We start from the raw sequence: 23,279 nt of genomic DNA, 5'->3' as shown, positions 1-23,279 counted from the left end.
TTTAGTGACAAGTTTATCATTGCAATGGTTATTTCAGTGAAAAATTCTAGCAAGCATTTCCAAATTCTTGTTAGTAGAAAATATAATTAAGTTAATTATAATAAGTTATGCAGGTACAACTAGAACTATGCTAATTAATGATAATAACTAGGCTTGCAAATTGGTAGCATAAATTTTCGTTCAGAACCTTTCCTATGCAAGTTATGTGCCAATATTTCCTGAAGAAGTTTGACTTACAAGGGAGCTTATTCCTTATTTAGATGCCTGCCAGATCTTTGCCAGTCCTTAAAGAAACAACAATCCTTCTGTTTGATTCTGTTTGAAAGCAAAAAGGAATTACTATCCAAAATTTGCTCTTGTATTACAAATGGTGATTCTGTGCTTTTCAAATGGACTGAGCTGCATAATCCATATACTTCCAAATTTTTCCAATTAGAGCTTACAAAGAAAAGTGCGGTCTTCAATAATGAAGCTTTACAAATGCATAGAAATTTACAAAAACACAGGATTGTCACTAAAAACAAAGATTGAAGAAGAAATGTTCTTGTGTGTTCTTAACTACTAGAAGCAAGAAATTGTGAAACTATAACATTAGGTATTGGTGACCACATCATTTTGGCAAAGTAAAGGTTGAACAAAGGGTTATTGTGAATTTTAATTTATGGAGTTCTAGTTACTGGGATAAGGGTAAATTTGACTATCTCTGAAAATTGCTTAATGATTATGGATAGGAGTTTTGTTACATACTTATTACTCTAGATTCAAGTTGTTTCCCTGATTAGTTATTTTCCAAAAAATGAGAGAAAGCCTTGTACCAGTGTACGTCATCTCTGAAGATATTGAAACCATGAATGCAAAGTGTAGTTTCCTTTCATTTATAACTATTGATCTTCTTATCACTAAGCAAATTGTTATATATAAATTACTGAATTTGGGCAAGTTAAACTAAATGATAAATAATATATAATAAGCAATACATTTCAAACAGGTGTACATATAATCCAGGCCCTTCATGGATATAATTGCCATTTAGAATGTAATCCTACACATATTTACTTTGTACCATGTTGAACTTAATCCTAAACAAGTGCACAAAGGATTTCTCTCTCAGTGCTGTAATCCACAAATCCTATTGGGAACATTTTTAAAGGAATATACTGACATATCAATACACATCACTCAATCCTATGCATTTCTTTCTTTGTTGAAAGTGACTTCCTTTTGTGCATAGGACTGCATCCATACTTAAGTGAAGAATCTAGTTCAAAACTTTTTTTAAGAGGAAAACAAAATCTAATACTGTAACTTAAGGTTAAGAAAGCTTCCCTTCAACTTAAATCAGGCCTACGTTATTCAAATTTGAGAAATGAACAGAAAAGCATTCTTAAAACTTTATGGAAATTCAAAGTTCCTTCTTAAACTTTTTAAAATATCATTTTAAAAATCTCTAATGCTCAAGGACAGTGATGCCTCAATGAAATATGGAAATTAATTTTTAAAAATTTTGATGGATAATTTCCAAATTATATAAACAATATAAACAGAATAAACTTATTCTGATAGTGAAGAAACTCTTTGCAAAGCGACTGTTATACAGGTTTGTTTTGCTATTGTTCCAATAGTTTATTTACCAGTTTCTCTAAAGCAAAAACATGTTCATCCACGTCTTCTGGTACAAGATCCCTGAGGGAATTGCAAAGTTCGAATAGGTATTCTGTATTTCTTCCACTAGGACCAACTGCATTAAAAATCTGTTTTGCAATTTCTTCTAGGGGTGCGGGTCCGAGGTAGTTAGGGTTTTCACAGGTTCCAATATATAATAGCACATTAAAAGGTTCCACTGCAGGATCTTTGGGATAGAAGACAATAGTTGTAGTCCTATATCCACCCTTCTCTCGAAAATCAAGATAGGCTTTTACTTCAACTTCTTGTCCTATTGGCAGTTTGTATGCAACACCCCATACACAGCCCTGTAGAAGAATACAATCAGATAAAGATAAAACGTACAAAGATCAGACTCTATCAAAGAGTTACAGAGGTCACTCTTCCAAACGTTTATTGTCAGTAATGCATGCACATTAATGAAAGACTAGAAAACAGGATTTAATGATAGAATTGCAAATTCTCAAACCCATGTTTCCACTTCTTCTCTGGCTCTCTTCCCTTCTCACGTTTTCTTCCAGGGTTTTATTATGGTTAAGAACTCTTTTTCTACTCTCTGACACCTCTGGGCAGGTACTTCATCTAACAAGTACTGTAAATTTAGCAAGCTATGTTGATAGAGATAAGCTAAAAATATTGATATTTTCTAGATGTTAACTTTGCACTATTAGTTGTACATTAGTAACTCAGGATGACTAGAGGGTATTGATTTGAAATAACTAGTTTGCGATGATTGGAGTTTGTTTTGCAATACAAATGCTGGGGAAAGAGAAAAAAACCAAGCTAAACTATTCTTTGCTTATAGAGGAAGCTGCTAACATAATAGGATCTAACTGCACAACAGTATGAAAAAACTTACCAGAAAAGTACAGAAGAATTCACAGTGACAGACACTGTGTTGCATTTTGCTGATCTTGTCAAGTACAAAAGGTTGAAATCTGTAGCTGCCATTACTCTGATCTAAATTCGGCAGCATTACAGGACAATTGGTGGTGTTTAAACCTCCTTGTTTTCATGACATTTGCATTTATTCTCAAGAAATATAAATACTGAGGGATTATCACTGATGCTACTTAGAAAAGATATGCACAGTTGAGGCTTCAGGGCTAAATGCAATCATCATATCCCTTCAAAATCTGCCTCCAATTGCAATTTTTAAGGTGTTGGGTTAACACCTTAAAAATTGCAATTGGAGGCAAATTTTGGAGGGATATGACGACTGCATTTAGCCCTGAAGCCTCAACTGTTCATAACTTTTCTAAGTAGCATCAGTGATAATAGAATCATAGAAACTGTTGAGTGCGTCATAAATAAATTGTACATATTATATTATAATTTACATCAGAGGTCCCCAACCTTTTGGGCATCAGGGACCGGTTCTGTGGAGAGAGGTTTTTTCGTGGACCTGAGAGTGCATGTTTTTGTGTGCCACCTACATCCCATGGATAGGGCTTTGCTTGTTTGTGCGGACCAGTTGCTGGCATGTTGTGGCCTGGTACTGGTCCACGGACCGGGGGTTGGGGTCCCCTGATCTACATTATATCACAATTAAACTATGGAACAATGATTTCTTTGTCTTAGCCACTACTTAATCTTGGCTTCACTTAATTTATTTTACAGGATCCCATCTAGCACACCATGTAGAAGTCAAGATGGTCCTTGATGTGAACACTTCTAATGTAAAAGAAATAAAGATGATATAGAATAGTAATATGAACTGAGTTATTTTATTTTATTTTTTATTTTTTAGAACATTTCACGTGTATTTTCAGTAATAGGTAAATTTTTACCTTTGCTCTTCAGATGTGAGAACAACAAAGTTGAAAATTTAATTCACGTGTGAATTTGCAGCTGATTTGAAGCGAGATTTTCATGGTTCATATTTTTAATTTCTGATCCTAGGCAAATTTACTTTAAATAAGTAGGTTTAGTGGTACCTATCTGTGTAAAACTGGTTTAAGCCTCAGTGTTGGAGTATTTAACCGCAGGTCATAGAAAGGGAGTAGTTATTTATTTTCTTTGTACTATAAACAAAACATTGCCTTCCAAAAAGGTTTAAAATATAATCACTGTAATCAGAATTAGCAGTTTTCAGCAACGTGTTAAAATACAATGCTAATCATAGATTATGTCAAGGTAAAGTAAAAAAAAATATCAAGGAAATCGTTCAAGTACAAGATACATTTACAGTGCAAAAAGTATACTGAGGAGTACAGAACTGTGAGTTTGAATTTTTTTTTGGGTAGAAATATAATGGATTGTGCTCTATAGAACCAGCATTTCAGAGAGTAGAAAATCTTATTTTTTGCTATATTTTATTGACATTTTAATATATTTAAAATAAAGTTGTATTTATATGGGCAGAACAATAATTTCTTTGCTATTCAAAAACCATAAATAGCTGCTTTACCATTCAACTGGATATTACTACTTGCTCCCTATGGTAGAGTCCAAAACAAATATTAAACATATGTACAGCAGCAAGAAAATGTCACTGAGAGGAAAAGTTTGGTACAGGATGTGTCTATGAGCATTATCTGACAGCATATTTTGCAGGCTGCCATGTGTCTCATCAGTGCTTTCTTCAATCATGGAGGCATATGATCCAGAAGTGGAACTAGACATCATGGGGACCATATACTGTATATTTTCTTTTGATTTTTTCATATCTACTCTATGAAACTAATAGTAAGCTCATTTGAAAAATAAATTATCTTTTATACCAGCATCTCACTACATGTAGTGCTTGCTTAACAACTATTTGTTCAGGAACTGTTTGAACTTAGAACTTAGCACTGAATGAATGGTAATTATGGCACTTCCTTAAAGTTACAGCTGTTACAACATCCCTGGGTTAAAATTTGGATGCTTGGCAGCTTGGCGGCATTTATGACCACATTGTGCATTTCAGTTCCCCCACCTATCTTTCTATTTTTTTGGCTACTCTGTATTCCATTGCCTAACTATATAATTTATTACAGTGACTAGATTTATCCATGTACTAAACCATTATGTAGATTTTGATGTTGTATGAACATTCAAAGCATTAAATATTTTGGTGAAAATAGAATTATTATTATAGTAGGTTGTACAGTCAGTTAGATATTTAAACTGGATTTTGCATTTTTATCCACTTTTCAATTCATTATTTGTGTGTGTAATCTACAGTTAGATTCACAGTCTAAGACCACTAGAATCTTAATAATTCAAGTCCTAACCAAGTATTATTAAGGTAGCATCTAGGAATATAGTCAGTTCCAAGCAGGATGGGCTTTTGTAAAATTAAGGTGCTCAGATCTGATAATTTCAATATTTCCAGCCATTAAGGGAATCTTTTAGGTATTGCTCTGAGGGCTTTAATCACAACTGGTTTAATAATGGACTTCTTTTTCCATAAGCATTCAACTTGGATTTCCATAAATGTTCAACTTTGAATTATTATTATGATTCATTTCACAGTCAGCTAGATTGTTTATATTGGATTTTGTACTGTTCTCCACCCACTGAGTCCTTCCCAAGAATCTGGGATAGGTGATTGTTTATATTTCATATTTCTTAACTGCCCATCTTCCTCGAGCAGAGAGGGAGATGTTATTTGAAAGTGTTAAAGATATCATGGTGGGATGTAGGCTATTCCAAATAAAGCTGCCTTTTGCAATTGACTAATGGGGATTTTGTCAATGCCAATGTTATTCAAGTAGTGCTCCAGATGTTTTGGGATTGCACCCAAGCGTCCAATTTGAACTATCTTTGTTTTCTTTTGCCAGTTACTCTATTTGCAGGTTTTTGTATTTTGTAATTTTCTCCAGTTCTTTCACAGTAGTTATAAAGCTAATGCTGCAGTAATGAAGTGAATCACTGGTTTTGCTGAAAATTGGAAATAAATGCTATTTTCTTTTTGCAAAACCATCATAAAATGTGGTCATATGACTGCATTGCGCCTGCAAATAGCCATAAATGTGTCCTGGTTGTCAAGAGCCAAAAGTTCAGTCTTGTGACTGCAGGGTGGGGAGCGACTGTTGAGCGAATTTGGTGATAAATAGCTCCCTGCTAGGTCCCTCATAACTTCAAAAGCTCACTGACCAGTCATAAGTTGAGGACTGTAAGTGTAGAAATGATAGCCTCCTAAGCTTATAAAAACTTTCCCAGAGAGTCAATTGCCTTTCTTCTAATTTCATGAGTTTAGGTTACAGCCAAATCTTCTTTGCTTCAAATATTATTTCTTGATTTCTAAAAGGAGAAATCAGGATGTATTTGGGAAGAGATGGAGAAAAATAAGTGGTCTCAATTAGGGCCATTAAGTAAGGTCTACCTGTACCTTGGCAAGCATGAATAGAGAATAAGGAGATGCTGAAATGAGGTACTGAATCCTTGTGTTTAAATATTAAAAATAACTATTATGTTATGGGACCACTAATTGCAATCAATCAACCAATAAATAAATAAATAAAGTTGGAAGGGACTTTGGAGGTCATCAAGTCCAACCCCCCTGCTCAGGCAGGAAACCCTATACCATTTCAGACAAATGGCTGTCCAGTCTCTTCTTAAAAACTTCCAGTGTTGGAGCATTCACTGCTTCTGGAGGCAGGTTGTTCCATTGGTTAATTGTTCTAACTGTCAGGAAGTTTCTCCTTAGTTCTAGGTTGCTTCTCTCTTTGGTTAGTTTCCATCCGTTGCTTCTTGTCCTGCCTTCAGGTGCTTTGGAGAATAGCCTGACTCCCTTGTAACTCTTGTAACTGCCACACAGTTTTAAGGGTATTGGGGGGTGGTGTGAAGATGAAGAGAGAGTTCATTCTTGTTTGGCAGTTAGTATTAAATTGTTAGATTTATTTTCTTATATATAAATTAATTCTCAGCTATTTTCCAGGAGTCCTAATGCACACTTCAGTACAGCTAGTCCTCGACTTAGGATCACAATTGAGTCCAAAATTTATGTTGCTAAGTGAGAAATGAGTTCTGCCCCATTTTACAACCTTTCTTGCCACAGTTGTTAAGTAAATCACTGCAATTATTAAATTAGTAAAATGGTTGTTCCCCACTGTTTCTGCTTGTCAAAATGTTGCAAAAAGCAATCTCATGACCCTGGGACTCTGCAACCATCATAAATATGAGTCAGTTGCAAAGCATCTGAATTTTGATCATGTGACCATAGGGATGCTGTAATGCTCATAAGGGTGAAAAATGGTCATAAGTCTTTCTTTTTCAGTGCCATTGTAACTTTGAACGGTCACTAAATGAACTGTTGTAAGCTGAGGATTACCTTTACAGATAGTTCTCCATTTGCAACTGTTCAAGTGTACAATGGATAAAAAAAAAGGTACTTGTATCTTGGATTCAAAGTTCAATGGCCACCTTCCTCCATGGTCACATGACTGCATTTTTGGCACTTGGCAACCAGCCTGCATTTACAGCCGTTTGCAGTGTCCTGCAGTCACATGACTGCGATTTATGATGATTTTTACTGGAAACTAGCTTTGCTTTTGGTTTCCTGCAAAAAAACATCCCTTGAAGACAATGGATTTGCTTAACGACTGTAGTGGCAACTTTACAATTGCTATGTTTAAGAACCACTGCAAAAAAGGTCATAAAATCAGGTGCAGTCATGTTATTACTGATTAATACTGGCACAACTTACAACAGTAACTCTAGGATTAATTATCGTCATAAGTTGAAGACTACCTATAAAAGCTGAATAGAGAAGGGCAGGAAAGAAAAAAAGAGATCAGGATGAACAGGAATCAATTTATTTGAGACCACTATTATGCATCTTAAGAGACTTTTTCAGGAAAATGAAACTAGTTTCTTCAACTGAATGGTTTATAAACAGTGGTATACTATTTTGGCTGCTTTTCTATGGGAATAGGGTTTTTGTCCATGAAAAATGTCAATTTGATATATATATATTAGGCTCAAAGATGGTTTCTGAACCATCATTTTGAACTTCCTTCTTCGTATCTTTGGAGAAAAATGGTAACAAATGAAATTCTATGCATATTTAATTTGTATATTTACATTGTGTCTATGAATTTATATCCCAATTGATGTCTGTAAGATTGCAGTTTAAAATTCTAGTTTTCTCTCTGTATCAGAGTTAAGAAGGCAGCTTCATACTACTACTCAGGACAAAACATATTTATAGACTACGTAAAAATGCAACTACTGTACCTCAGGATCTTCAATAAGTGTCACAACTCTTCCAGGCTAAAATTTAAAAACAAAACATACAAAAATTCAGTAAAAACTTTTATCAGAGCCGATAAAACAAAAAGCCAAATCACAGAATCATTAAATAAATGAAATATAATTTTAAAATATTTGTCTTCTGTCATATTGATGGCATTATTTGTTGGCTGAGGAGCTTATATTTGTTAAGAATGCAGACTGTAACATTAATCCATTTTTAATCATTTTATTTATGTACAAGTGTTTCATGTGCTTTTAGGCTGGTTTAATCAAACAAAATAATTCAACTCAGTAGTAATAACAATAAGTAGTGGCTGTATGCATCCCAAGCACATTTATCATTGGTTCCTCAACCCTTGAATGCCTATTAAATATTTTCACAGATTTTAAAATAAAAAGATGCTCATCTTATTTTAGATGACAGCTGCTTCTGTAGAAGGGGAGCTCCAGGAGAGAATGCTTGCTTTGGAGTTCCTTCTATAGATTTTGGGATGTGTGGATATTCTAAATGTGTTACATCTATTTGCCTTGCAGAGACAGATTTTACTTGCAGCTCCCAAACAGAAACAATTTCATAGATACCAAGGTCTCTTTATCATTAACTCTTATTGTAACTGTAATAATTAATTATTACGGTAATAACTATTACAGAACCATCAATTGCATCCAGAAATAAACTGGCAACCATTGTAGCTTCTATAATATAGATGTTGTATGATAATGAGCCAGTTGTCCTAGTGGTTAAGGTATCCACTAAAAACCAGGAGCCCTCTGACTTCTAGTCCCATTTTAGGCATGAAAGGTAGCTGAGTGATTTTGGGCCAGCCACCCTCTCTCAGCCCAAAACCCACCTCACAGGGTTATTGTAGGGAAAATAGGTGGATGAAGGAGTATTAGGTATATTCGCTTCCTTAAGTTATTTATAAAAATAATACAACCTGGACATAACTAACTAAAGTTTTTTATTCACAAATTGTCCCCAGACAACTCACTCGCTAGACTATGAGTTTTTTTAAAAAAAGAGATGAAGAAGATGATGATGATGATGGTAAAAGCAGGAAGCTGGCATGCTACAAAGCACAAGCCTCTAGAATCAAGTAGTCTTTCAGTTGCACATATACCTTACTGGGAAATGAAGCTGGGCTTCTGATAAATGAGTATTGTGAGATTGGCTATGCATACAGTACTATGGTAACTATGTTCTGAATCCACCACCCCTATGTTTTCAAAATTTTAAATTTGCCCCTAGTCCATAACTACTAGGTTTGCCTCCTGTTATATACTTTAATCAGTAAAGTCATATGGGTGATAAGAATTGCATGGAGGCTGTTGAGGTCTGGATGGGGAGCAACAGGCTAAATCTAAACCCTGGCAAGACAGAGTGGCTCTGGGTTAGGGACTCTGGCTCTTGAAGAATTGCCATCTTTGGTTGTGGATGTGGTTGTACTGCCCCATACTGATCCAGTGCTTAAACTGGGGTTTCTTCTGGACTTGTGACTTTTGCTTAAGGAGCCAGTGGCAGTCTTTGCACAACTATGACCAACATGCCCTTCTTATAGTCACCCATGCCTTGGTTATCACCCATCTGGATTGATGTAATGCGCTTTACATAGTACAGTATCCAGGAGCTTCAGCTGGTTCAGAATGCATGGCCTGAACAGTTTTATGCAAGCCTAAGTTCTGCATGTGTCATCTCTCTTGTGAGAGTCGCACTGGCTGCCAATATGCTTCCAGATACAATTCAAGGTGCTGGTTATCAACTTTAAAGCCCTACAAGGCTTGGTCTTTTTGAAGGACCGCCTCTCCCCTATTACATCCACCTAGCCTACCAGGCAGAAGACAGGATATGTTATGGGTCCCATCAGTTAGGGATGTACATCTCTGGGACCATGAAAAAGAGTCTTCTCAATGGTGGCCACCTCTCTAAGGAATGTCATTCCTGCTGAGGTATGGTTGGCCCTCTATCTTGTTGCTTTTCCAAAAGGCAACAGGCCTGGGAACCCCAAATGAAGATGAAGCTGACAGGTACAAGAAATTGGGAACCAGGATAGAGTTCAAAAGTGCTACAAGTTTAGTTCATACTACCTATACACAAAAATCTGATCTATTAACGGTCAAGGTCACATAAGAGTTAACAGACTTCAAGGTCTCTTATGGGGGTATAAACATTCCAAAATTATGTGTTTGACCCCACCTTCAATCTCAGCTGATCATCATCTACAGGAGCCAATCAATGGTTAATTTGATTGTGTTGCTAATGCCATGGGGGGAGGGGCTTATGTTGTGTTTTTTTGTTTGTGGTTTTTAATGTTGAGAGCCTCTTGGAGTCACCTAGATGTCAGTTTGGTGGCCATGTAAATTTGTTTAATAAATCTGAAAAATGAGATTTGGCCTTAGAAATGTATTTATGTGTACACTCAAAAGAATGACCACATTTGTACAGGTATAAGAATGAAGTGTCCTCTCCACCACAGACAGGATCTTTGTGCCCAGTTGTCTAACTCTGTTAAGCTGAGGCAATCTGGTATCTAATAGCTAGGAAATTGGTACTGAGAGACAGAAACTTTATATTGGTCATTGACTAAAAAAAAACATTCTATAAAACAAAGCAAAATTATCCCTTAATATCAATAACTGTTGGCAACCATTTGTAGACAAAGTTCAAACATACTGTAGGAAAAATTTGCTATGTTTAAAGAAATAAATTTAATTATTTAATATAATAATATAATATATAATAATATAATATAAATAAAAATCTTATGGAGTGCCTTGGAAATTTACATACAAATGGGTAATCAATTGGTCATGAATTTTTGTGTAGAACTGACAATACAAAAGAACATGGGCTGTGGTTTCTATAGCACCCAAGTCACAGGGGCAATGTCTGGTTTCATATGGGGTTTTCCTATAGTTCCCTTAAAAACAGCTATGGGAAAATTGGCATTGTGTTATCTTAGTTCAGTGGTTCTCAACCTTTTTAATGCCGCGACCCCAACCGGTCGTAAGTCGAGGACTAAACCGGTCGTAAGTCGAGGACTAAACTGGTCATAAGTCAAGGACTAAACCGGTCGTAAGTCGAGGACTACCCAACCAGTCATAAGTCGAGGACTTTCCCTGCCTGGGAGCATCACGCATGCGTGGTTCCGCCCCCCGCGCTGGCCGAGGCGTAGCTGGCAAGCGGCAGAGACGGAGCAGGCCGACCACCAGCTGGCCCAGCTCAAGGGAGGTAAGGCACCTGCCGGAAAAGGGGAAAAAATGGCGGACAAAAAAAATGGCAGACAAAAAAATGGCGGACAGCCTTGCTTGGCGACCCCCGTGAAATGGTCGATCGACCCCAAAGTGGGTCCCGACCCACAGGTTGAGAACCACTGTCTTAGTTAAAAACTTATTAAAAGGCCTAAACTAAGGTGCTACCTCTCAGTCTGAGTTTATCTCAACAATATTGGAATCTATCAAGTTGATTTGTAATTATTATTTCTCTGAACTCTTAAAAAGACAGAATCATTTACAATGTAGACGTTAACTGATAACTAAATTAAGTCACTTTTTCATTAAATGTTCAGAAGTACGTAGGTACTATTTTATCCTATCATGAAGATGTTTAGGATTTTCTGATTTCTGTAATATATTCCATTATCTACCTTAGTACTATTTTTTTCAGAAAAACCTTAATCTTTATAGCTTTCTTTGGCGTACAGATGAAAAGAAAAATGCAAAAATATATTCCTGAAAAGACGTTTTGTAGATTTACTGTGGATGTTCTAATCTTATGCTGAAATATTATAAGAAGCATTTACTTTTAAATAAATTTTTAAAATTTATTGTAAGGATTTCAGACACGAGATGTGAATTTGCATAAAAAGCAAACATTATTTGAAAGGTGTAAGCTCTAATGAATATTAATGTTGCATATTGTCTATTCCCAGAAGAATGCCAATTATTTTTAAGTATTGGCTCATTTATGTTGAAGTCAGTCAGTATTTCTGATGACTGACAAATCTGCTGCATATACAGCAGTAAATAACATAGCCTTGCCTTGTCAATGCCATTCTCCTAGATTGCTGGATGTTTCTGAACTCCATTGTTTCCTCTGCTCCACAAATACTATTTAGAATTTTATAAGCTCTATTATCCTTGTATAGCGAGAGGCACGCTGGGTTCCAAAGTACTGTAAAATTTAATATTTTTGTCCAAATATTTTTATTTTTTATGAAATAGAAAATAAGAAAGGCTTTACTTGTTTTAATCTTAATTCATAGGTATTGTTATTAATCTATGGCAGACAATGCTTTCTGAAAAGCATTTCCGAATAATAGCTAGACCATAGCTTATTCTCAGTCCTTTATTTAGGCTACAAATTCAAAATACGGCTTTCTGAGAAATCCCTGAAAGTTGGAGAAGTATACATCAGTGGGCTTTAGTAGGCAATGAACAGCATATTGTTATAATTAAACAGGCACCTGCACTAATAACCAAAATCCTTCATTCTGAGAAAATTAGTGATTGTGGTTCCCCCAAAATCTTTTTTATGCTTAAACAGAAATGATTAAGTACTTGCATAAAAACATTTAAAAATTTGACCAAATATATTTAAAAATCCCCCAAATATTAACAAACGATCTAGATCAACACAGCCAATTTTCTTATGATACCAATTTAGAAGAGTGAAATCCAGTGCATCCTGTCGGTGCTTGAAATCAGCTATTTAAAATTCTGTTTAACCACAAGAAGCAGGTTGTTAGTCCATGCTGCTTGCTTTCTTTGGTTCAAACTAAAAGGCTATTGAACAATCTAATTCCTATGGGTAGCATATAAAATTGAATAGTAACATCCTTCTGTTGATATAACACAGTAGTTTGATTGAGATACTTCCATGTTTCTGGATTGTTATAGGACAGATAGGGGTGAAAATTACTGGTTTGCACACAATTCCATGCAAATCACATGCAGGCCCTTCAGAATTATTTACCCCTGGTGGTTTGTGGAAAGTACCTGTACCACATATTACTCATATGCTATACATTCCTATTTATTTTAAACATTTATACAATCTCTTATTTTATTCACCATAATGGTGGGCAGTTTACAAATACACATACACACACACAAAAAGCACCTCAAAACCAGCATAAAATCTTGCAGTGGCACTAAAATAATACATTACTTATATCTACCAACAACTTTATTAGGTTCCAGCCAGATGCTATCCCAACTTATTGGAAAAACCAAATCTTCAAGGCTTTTCAGAAAACCAGGCAGGTAGGAATATGCTGGATCTCTGAGAGAAGGTTGTTCCAAAGGGCAGGGCTACTAACAAGAAGGCAGATTACCTAGATCCTGCTAGGTGGCAACATTTAAGGGAAGGAACTTGGAGCAAGCCACTCTGATCTGGTGGAGAACGCAAATAACCCCAAGTGGTCCCACAAATAATCTGGCCCCATGCCATTCAGGGCTTTAAAGGAGACAAGAATCTTGAATTGCAGCCAAAAAGAAAATTGAAGATAATGTAGCTTGCATAGCATCAGTGTACCATGGGCAAACTATGGGATGCCCAAAACTTCACATGCCACTGCATTCTGGATCAATTTTGTCTTAAGGGTTCTATTTCAACGTAATGTTCAGATGCAGCCACTATGAAATGCTATCTCTATTAAAAATTGAAGGAATAAAATAGCAAATAAAACCAATAAAAAAACAGAGTGAAAGAATGCATACTGGACAACACATCCTAGTCTTGGTTATACTACAACAGTAAGTTTGTAAACATTTCAGAACTATCCATAATCCTGCTGTACTATGAGCTGCAATTTAAACTTCTCTAAGATCTATTAGATTTGATTCAACAAAATATTTTCTGTGCTTTTTAACCAATCCTGCACCTTGATTTGCAAGTAGTTTGGCCCTTTTCCCTTTACATAACAGCTTCATTTCATTGATAGTTTGACGTTGCCTTAGATGTACCCCTTGTTTTAGGTGACACATATTTTCAATTAGGCTAACTGTTGTAAATACCCAGCAATTTTCTATTTCCAGAATCTATCGTTCCTTCCTAATTATGAATTGCCCAGGGTCATAAGGCTGCAAAATACCCCAATCCATGAAAAATCTTATCACTATGCTTATGATAGTTACTTTTACTGGAATTCCATATTTCATTTTCTTCAAAAATAAAATTTCTTATTAATATCCAAAGTTCTATTTTTATCTCTCTGTCCACTGAACCATGTTCTAGTAGCCTGCTGGATCATCTTTGGCAAATTTGAAACTTGTGGCATTGTGTTTTTTGGAAACCAGTGATTTCCTCCTTGATAACCTTTCATTCAAATCATTCTTCTTTGGTGTCTTTCTTATGGTAGAGTCATGAACACTGACATCAGTACATTGTTCAGTGCAAGAACGGCCTGTAGATGCTTTGCTGTTCTCTGGACTCTTTGTGACCTCCCAGAAAATTGTAAGCTTTGCTCTTGGGAAATTTTGTGTTGGATAACCAGACCTGGGAGTAACACTCTTGTTGCATTTTCTCCATTTGTACACTATCTGCCTGACTGTGAATTGATGGAAGCCATTCTAGTCTCATGAATACCAACAACACTTTTTCTTAGGGCTACAAAATTGAGCATGTTTACATAAACTTGGATTGTGAGCAGCATTCTGATGAAGACAGTCAATGTTTGTGTTTTATTAATAGGCTTACATGAGCTCTGAGGACACTGTAAGTCAAGTGTTACAGGATTATGGATAGCTCCAAAAGATTCACATACTTTCTCTTCTCTTTTTTTCCTTCCCAGCATCCTCTTAATAGTGCAGGGTCCTGGCCCAAGGACATCTAATCAGTTTTCATGTTTTAAGGTGGAACTAGAACTCACAGTCTCCTGATTTCTAGCCTGGAGCCTTATCTACTAAACCAAACTGCTTCTTACACTTTTCCTCATTTTATTCTGTCCAAAAAAGATATTAAAGGATGTTCATTTAATCGGAATTCTTTTATTAAATCTGGTATAAGGGTAAAGAAGTAAAGAAATGGAAAATTAACAACTATAGCATTTTCTTACAATTCTTTCATATGATCAGAAGTTAACATCGTTTCAAATAGCAATCATAAATCAGAATGGGTGCAGAAATTGTGATCTTTCTAATGTACCACTGAATTGATTGAAACTTATTTCTAGATAAGGATGCAATGGTTGCAAACTAGGATGTTCATAGTAAAGAAACTTAGGCTCATCATATTATTGATACATTTATATAGAAAGAGAAATGGGGACTGAAGCAGTATAAATGTTGTAGAGACAAAATTATTATCTTGTCAATTGATCATGCAATAACATTATTTAAATTAATTGGCTACCCAATTCCAACTAATTTTTCATTAGTTTTAATATTGGTCACATATTCATTTTAAATGAAACACAGTCTAAATTTATCAGTTGATTAGTAAGCTCTATAGATTAATGCAGTAAAAAAAAACTGAACAGCATCGGCTTCATAGCAACCAATATCTGATGTCCAAAACTTAAGTAGTTTAAGATCTCTCAACTGAAATTTGGAAAAAAGTAATACTTATTCAGACAAAAGGACATTCACTGAAAGTGCATGTCCACATGCTACCCTGGACATTTTGGAACACTGCTTGTCTGCTAATTTTAGAAGAATTGTGCTCTGCCAGTTCTGCGATAGTATCATTTCAGAAGATTGTAAATTGTTTCCTGAAATATACAGAATCCCTCTACATACAGGAATGATTTACACAGCACAGTACGCTAGAAATCCAAGATTTCAGGAGGTTTTAAAATATTGGATGCACAGCTCTTATGTTATGTTCTTGTTTTGCAATCAAAATCCACATGTAGTAAATAGAAATTGATCTTTTTAAATATTTGAAACAACTTCTTTCATCTTATATTCTTTTATTTAGTAGGAAATCTCATTTGGTTTAATGTAACCTATTCAAAGAAAACATGGAGCATTGAGCTGTGAATCTGTAAAGTTATTTGTAATATGTGACATAAGTTTATTTCTTTTACGAAATAGTCTGATTTTCCCCCAAATTATATTCAAGAATAAAATGGACGCAGCCATTAAAAGGCATTTGCCATTGCTGATGGCAAATGCCTTAAGACAGTTTTAAAGGGGGACAATACTTTTCTTGACCTTTAACAATATGCGTTGCTCAGGAAATGATCACACCTGTTCATATTGAACAATATGCTAAATAACAACTATGATTAAACTATACATGCTAAGCCAAAACTAAACAAATCCTGTTATGTCTTAGTATGTTGTGTGAATCAGCCCATCATTTTAAGCCATAATGTGATTTCTTTGTTTTGGTATAACATGTTGGAATACAGCCAGTATTAGCCATGGGTTTGGATTTAAACATGATAGGTTTAAAGGTCAGTAATTTTATTTTTAGCAGAAAATCAAATCTTGCCATTGAAGTTTCCTTCATAGTGTGCTCTGAAGGAATCTGAGCCAATATAAATAAATTTATAGAAGATGACTCAAACACTGAAGTGCAACGAAATAAAAGAAAAACTAGCTTGGGAACTTTGTCTTCTTCCTTGTTGCCTGAAAGATACACTGTCCCCCAACGGGACAGTTTTTTCCAAACAGGAAAAAACAAAACAATTGTACCCAAGTTGCATTGCTAACTATATTAGTATTCGAGGTTTGTCTGTGTATAGATAAAATAGACAAGTAAAAAAAGCATAGAGAGTGGGAGACAAAGACACCTTCTTTCTATTATTCTAACAATAATAGCGCTGGGCTGTGCGTGTGAAAAGTGCACCTGGGTTCTGGAATCGCTCCACCCGTAGTAAACTGGCACTCGGCTTATTTTGCTCCAAACGTGGGAGATGTGCCTCGGCGGTTATGCACACAAACATCAATCCGACCAGTGGGCACGCAGGCAGTTGCCAAGCTCCTCTGCAACAGGATGGCTGGCGGGTCAGCTCTTGTCAGTCACACAGGTTCACCTCCCCAAACCTTTTCCTTCTCTGGCCCAGTTCGATTCCAACCCAGCTCCCACCTGGGAGATAACCAAATTTCCCCACTAACTAAAAGAGAGTCCTGGCATCTCTCAGTGCTCTACTGGCACCGAGCAGGTTACAAGATAGCCCCGCTTCTCAGCTCTGTCTGCCTACCGCAGCTCACCTTGCCCGGCACTCCACGGTGATCCGTGCTGCCTTGCCAGAACCTCCTGCTGTAGCCCGTGATGTATCCTACCATCTTGTCCTCGTAAGGAAAATCCACCTTCCAGATGAGAGAGCCATATCCGAACACCCACATGTTTCTAGCCCCGTCACTCTTTGCTTCGCTGACCGGGGAAGAGGGAGGGGACAGGCAACAGCGGCCCTGGGGGCTGCTAGGGCTTTGCATGTCCTCTCCAGCCTTTGTTGAGCAGGCAGAGAACACAGCAGAGCGCCGGGCCCGCGCTCAAAAGAGCCCCAACCTCCGAGCGGGCTCCGCTTCCACTTAACCACGTGTCCCTCCACTGACTGTCTCGCCGGCAGAACTGGGGAGTCAGAGGCAGTGCTGCTTTTTGCCGTAGTAGACCGAGCTCAAACTACAGCTCCCGGCATCCCTTTCTGAGCCAGGAAAAGAAAGGCTGGGTGTCAACGGGCTGCTCCTCCTCGGCAAAGCTTCTGATGTTCTTTGGGAGAGTCGCTCCGAGCCCCAAGCGCTGAGCGGTTGCCCCTCCTTTCCTAGAAAGGGAGCCTCGCTCGGCCACGGTAGCCCTGGGTGGCCCGGCGAAGATCTCGGGTGAGAAGAGCGGGCAAGGAAGGGAGCGGGGCGGTGACCGATTCCATTGATTTGCTGGGCTCCGGCTCTTTCTTTCGCAAGGGCAGGAAGGAGAAGAGGCCGCCTCTCCTGGGAGGCGTGTTGGCTGCTTCGTCCTGCTCGGCGAGGGGCAGGCCGGATTGGCGACGACTGTTTGGCGCGGCCTTATTTACAGACGCCTCCGCCATTTTACGGAATATCCCACGCCGGCGGCCGAGTAGGTGAGCCCGCCGAGGGAACCCTCTTCACCTCTTTCCCTTCAGGCTGCCCAGGCAGCCGAGAGGGAAGAGGAGCCGTCGTGGTGATGCGGCGTTGCGCTAGCTTCCCCCTTTGAGGTTCTTGAGCCAGGCAGCGGGTTTTCAAACTCGGGAAGTGAGGATCCGGGTACTGCAGCCCGCTGAGTCGCAAAGGAGGCGGCCTCCCTCTTGCTTACTTTGCTACACGAATTTAACCTGTAACTTTATGCGATACTGAGTATATGCTGTGCTGTGAATCCAATTAGGGCAGTATCCTAATTCGTATTTAGTTAATTATTGCATTTCTATCCCCTCTTCCTTCTGGGAATTTAGAATGCCCGTTGTGGGGATCGCCGTTCGTGTATCCATAACAACCTCTGAGGAAGGTCAATTTGAGTGTGATCAGCCCCAAGTGGGCCGCCTTCTGGTCTCCTCAGCCCAAGACATAATCAGTATTCTTAACTTAGCCATGTATTCATACATTGCACTAGTCATGAATCAAACTACGGTTGTGTGTTCATAGTACACTGAATTATAAACTATATAATTTATTATGTAGTCTCATGTACTATATTGGATAGTATATTGCACCCATGTACTGAGCCATAATGATTTTGATATTGGGTGAACTCATTCGGTTTAATTATTATTATATGGAAGAGATTTTGCATTTCTTTGTGATAAATTTAAAAGGGTAGCCTCCTAAGTTTATAAAAAAATTTCCAGAAAGCCTATCTTTCTTCTAGTTGCATAAGTTTATTTATACAGTGTGTGAGTGACCTGTGAAAAGAGCCAGTTACCTCTGTTGATGCTGTGCAGCTGAAGTTCTACTCCTCTTGAATCTAAGTGGTTTTGTTACCGTAGCTGGAGGTCATGAAAATTCTTCACAGTAGGCCTTTTTATGAAAATTTTTCTGCAATGAAGTGGCAAAATATCTCCGTTTTGCTGGTTGGATTTTCACTGTAGATGCAAATGTGAGCATTTACTAGTGGTTGGACTCAAAATGAGTCTTCCTCCATGAGCTCTTTGGTAAACCAAGGAGTAGTATAGGATCTGTGAGAAGAGAGAGGTCACTCTAGTGTAATTTGGTCAAGCTCCTTAGCTTCTCCTTTATTCTAGTGCAGGGGTGTCAAACTCGCAATGTGTCGCGATGTATCGCTACTTTTTTTCTATTGCCGGCAATGGAATGGGTGCGGTTTTGGCATGACGCATCCAGCCTGTGGACCAGCTTTTTGACACCCCTGTTCTAGTGGATGATCAGTCTTAATTGCCCATCAGATTTTTGGAAAACTGCCCAGGCGCTTTCTGAAAAACCTTATTGGATTCATTAGGCACCAGGGGTTGACTGATCTGATAGATCACCCCTGTGAAGGGAGGTTGCACAGCAAAACTCCTAAATGATCGAAGAGTGATCTGCCCATGACCAGGCTTCTACTTTGAGATCACATTATGTCTGCCTTGAGATGAAAAACTGTCCTAGTGTGAGATCTCTTAATGCTGGGTACCTAAGGTCAATGATTGTCATAAACTACTGGGTTGCTCCAGGCCTTTCACTAGATTGAAGTTCTTTAGTGCTACCAATTTGGGAAAATCTACTACCACCCCAACAAATATCTATGACAGAGGTGCCACTGTGAAGGGAGAGACTCCATAGTTTGACATGATTGACACAAAGGCCTTTGATCAATGAAGCACTGCCTTTTTCTTTGGCTGTCTTAATTTTGCTGTATGCATTAGGAATAATGTCTCTTGTTCCTCAGCATTTTCTAAAGACAGTTTCAACATCCAGCATCTCACTTGCCATACAGTGCTCTTATCTTCCTTGGATGATTGTAAGAGTATTTTGCTAATAGGTGAAATTAAGGATATTGTACAATAGTTTGTACATTTTGTTAAGTTTCCCTTTTTTATATTAGAATGTAGACTGACCTCTTTCAATCTTTTGACCACTGTGTTCTCTAGTTTATGGTTTGGTTGGAACCTTTATTGATTTCTCTTCTATTGCTTGCCATATTTCTCTGGATATTCTGTCAATTCTTACAGCCTTCTAACTTGGTAAAGACTAGAGTTCTGATATAACTTCATCTTCTGGTACTAGACATTCCTGTAAGTTAGAAATATTTTCTAAGGTACCTTAGTTGTTGACATCCCTACTATGCAGAATTTCAATATACTCCCTCCATCTCTGTTTACTCTTCCGGTTTGTCCATTGGTGTACAAATATGAGATTGGAACCTTTGGTGCTCAGAGATTGTTTGGAAGATTGTTCTTGTTTTTCCATGTTTGTTTCCATCTTTTATCTCTTTATAGATGGCATACTGTTTTTCTTGTCTTTTCTAAGAGCTTTCTGAATTTTTCAGTATCTTCCTGATTGTTTTTCTTGGTTTTAGCTTTTCTCTTCTTGGCAGTTTTCACCATTTGTTCTGGCATCAAATTTGCTTTCTCTTTTCTCTTGATCTTTGGCAGTTTCTTTTTGCATTCATCCTTAGCAACTACTTTGATTTCATTCCACTTTTCCTATCATTGAGGTTCAAGACTTCAACATGATTCCTGATGTTCTTGAACATGGTGGGAGTATGCTCACGATTAAATCGTGAAACTAGTTAGCGTTTGTTCTGCTATGGCTTGACTTGGAATTTGCATATGGACAGTTTATGATCTGTTCCACGGTCATCCCCTGGCTATGTCTTTGGTGTTATCTTTAAGCACTTCCATCTTTTTGTACCAATAAAATAGTCAATTTGATTGCTCTATAATCAATTGATGTCTGTGATGAATTGATAAACAGACAAATAGGAGTTTTAATGAAGAAATAATTGTATTGGGAGAAACTGATAAGCCATTCTCCTGCTTCATTTCTGTTTCTTAAGCCTCTCTACCTCTCAGAACCAAGAAAGACAGGTAGAATTACTTCTAAGCTGTTTACTGTTCTTCACCTATAGATAGAAATCTTGCCAAACTAAAGCAACTACTAGCATCATTAAAGATTTACTCTGGCAATTTCTAAGGAGGATGCATCTTAACCCTCTTTCTCCTCTTGGTCTTCTGGAATGCAGTCCTGCATGCCTGAGAATCCAGACTACATCCCACCACATTGTGATACACTGTAGTTACAGGTAACCTTAATTTTCAATCATTCTTTTAATGTCAGCTTAAAGTTTTGACTGCTCTAAAAAAGGAATTTACAATCTAGCTGCAATGTTACAAACGATCACCCCCTGTGGTCAAAGAAAAGTGAAGGTTTCCTTTGTCCAGTTGTGTTCAACTCAAGGGGGTGTTGCTCATCTCTGTTAATTAGCCGAGGGAGCCAGCATTGTCTGAATACACTTATGTGGCCAGGTGGCCAGCATGACTATATGCCGAGGTACACAGAACGCTGTTATCTTTCCATGATTGCAGTTCAGAGGTTTGCATTTAGGAGGGTTTCAGTGTCCTGTGGTCACATGATCATAATATGTGATTTTCCCAGCTGGCTTCCAACAAGCAGAATTAATGGGGAAGCTGGCAGGCAAAATTGTAAATCATGATCATGTGATATCTCATTTAAAGACTGAATTATTCACTTCCTGACAATGGCAAAAAAATTGTAAAATTAGGTGCGGTTATATAATGCCATTTAGTCAGTCACTTAATGACCATGCCACTTAATGACAAATTTTCCAGTGCCAATTGTGGTCCTAAGGATTACCTGTATATTTTCCTGCTTACAGTTTTCAACTTTTTCATTCCAATCTCCAATCACTTGCTTACTTTATCAGTTTCTGATTGAACTTGACCATCATACTTGGTGAAACCTCTTCTCATTAGAGCATTAATTTCAAAAATGATAATTTTAAAGGCTAGACTGTGAACTCTAATTCATATTATGCAGTTACTGATTGCATTGTACCCAGGTATTATTTTTTCTTTATCCTTCCTGACTAGGAAAGCAGTGTTCCTTTTTTATTTTTCATGTTCAGAGTACTGCAGTAGCAAACTGTGTGATCTTACTGAATGTTCCCCACAACAGTCCATTTCAGTTAACTTAAAATGTCAGCATGTAGTTGTTTCACTTAATATTTCACTGTGTTGAACATGCTCATGCTTCATATGTTGCATTTCCCACTATAATTCTGTTATTGCATCTTTGCATTTTCTTTTTCTATTTGGCACCATTAATGACTAGATGTCCTGAAGAATTTAATCAATCTGACACGAACCCTATGAAAAATCCTTAGCTCTTTCTCGATAGCATGTTGAGTGCCATCTGACCTGAGAGGCCCTGCACCAGGCTCTATATTGTCTGTCACCATAACTATCACCCAAACTACCCAAGTAGTTTTCTAGTAAAATACAGGAGTGGTTTACCATTGTCTTCTCTCATACAATATGAAATGATGCCTTTACTCTTGTTACTAAAGTGATTATTCTCTTCCAGTGTTTTCCTATATTGCTGCTGTCTGATACATGTGTCTGCTTGTTTTAACTGGGATGCTCTTCATGCCTTAGTGATCCTGTTCTATGTATATACTCTGGGCATGGCCTTCTGTTGTCCTTAATACTTTCTGAAAATGAATTTATTGTAGAGGTTCCTATTAGATATATTTGTGTAGATTTATATTCTAATGAGGATAACTTTTGTTGAAATTATACACTTTTGTATTTTTTCCATTAATTTCATGGGCTATTTCTCTTCATTTTCTCCTACCTCAATTTGTTAGGATGGATTTTACAGAAGCCTATTCTGATAGATGTTCGGCTGTTGGGCTTGCAGCCAGAGAAGGCAATATTAAACTTTTGAAGAAACTAATCAACAAGGGATACAGCATTGATGTTTCTGATAACAGAGGTTGGATGGCTATTCATGAAGCTGCATTTCAAAATACAAATGAATGTCTAAAGCTTTTAATTCAAGCAGGTAAGAAGAAATGTATCAGCAGTAGTGATACTTATATGCGTTGTGTTTTAGAGTAATGGGAATTTTCAGAGGCTCCAATTTTTTCAGGAGTTTAGTTTCTTTAAACGGGGTAGATATTTCAGAAGTTACAGAAAGCATAAGATCTGACTGTTATACCATACTCTCAATAGCTTGAGCTACTGATACTCAAGGAGCAAAAGGTCAAAATTTGGTCTCATGATTTTTTACTATCCCAAGTAGCAAGCAAAACAGGTGCATTAAGATTCCAGCATTGCTTTAAGACATTTAATCTAAATTCCTTCAAAATATGGCCAAATATTTTCCTGTCTCCCTCTAGTGTCATCATTGCTACTATGACTCTTGAAGGCTGAAATAATGTGTGATTTCTCTGATTGCCATCCCCTGAATTTAAAGGAGATTACTGCCACCTATTTACAAATATATATAATATGAGGATAAAATTAAGACTCACAGTATTAATTCTCCAATTGACTCCAATTTCCCATCAGATATCT

The 23,279-nt window shown here is 37.3% G+C and overlaps 2 protein-coding genes across 2 annotated transcripts in view; one reads left to right on the top strand and one right to left on the bottom strand.

Annotated features, from left to right (window-relative positions):
- Window positions 1–1,531: 1,531 nt before the first annotated feature.
- Window positions 1,532–17,375, bottom strand: CHAC2 (ChaC cation transport regulator homolog 2). Its single transcript, XM_015813687.1, has 3 exons — window positions 17,005–17,375; window positions 7,828–7,863; window positions 1,532–1,970 (listed from the first exon to the last, which is right to left on the bottom strand). The coding sequence occupies exons 1-3, from the start codon at window positions 17,227–17,229 to the stop codon at window positions 1,608–1,610; spliced, it is 624 nt and encodes a 207-aa protein (XP_015669173.1). The 5' UTR covers window positions 17,230–17,375; the 3' UTR covers window positions 1,532–1,607.
- Window positions 17,376–20,928: 3,553 nt separating this feature from the next.
- ASB3 (ankyrin repeat and SOCS box containing 3) overlaps window positions 20,929–23,279 on the top strand; it is a 30,812-nt gene continuing 28,461 nt past the window's right edge. The window contains exons 1-2 of the mRNA XM_015813686.1: window positions 20,929–20,983; window positions 22,568–22,764. Coding sequence (XP_015669172.1) covers window positions 22,569–22,764 — 196 coding nt within the window. The 5' untranslated portion in view covers window positions 20,929–20,983; window position 22,568. The remainder of the gene's footprint in view (window positions 20,984–22,567; window positions 22,765–23,279) is intronic.

This window comes from Protobothrops mucrosquamatus, unplaced genomic scaffold (genome assembly GCF_001527695.2).
Source record: "Protobothrops mucrosquamatus isolate PMUCROS unplaced genomic scaffold, P.Mucros_1.0 scaffold181, whole genome shotgun sequence".
NCBI classification, from domain to species: Eukaryota; Metazoa; Chordata; class Lepidosauria; order Squamata; family Viperidae; genus Protobothrops; species Protobothrops mucrosquamatus.
Note: the sequence above shows the minus strand (reverse complement) of the source record. Positions and strands in the feature narration are given on the sequence as shown.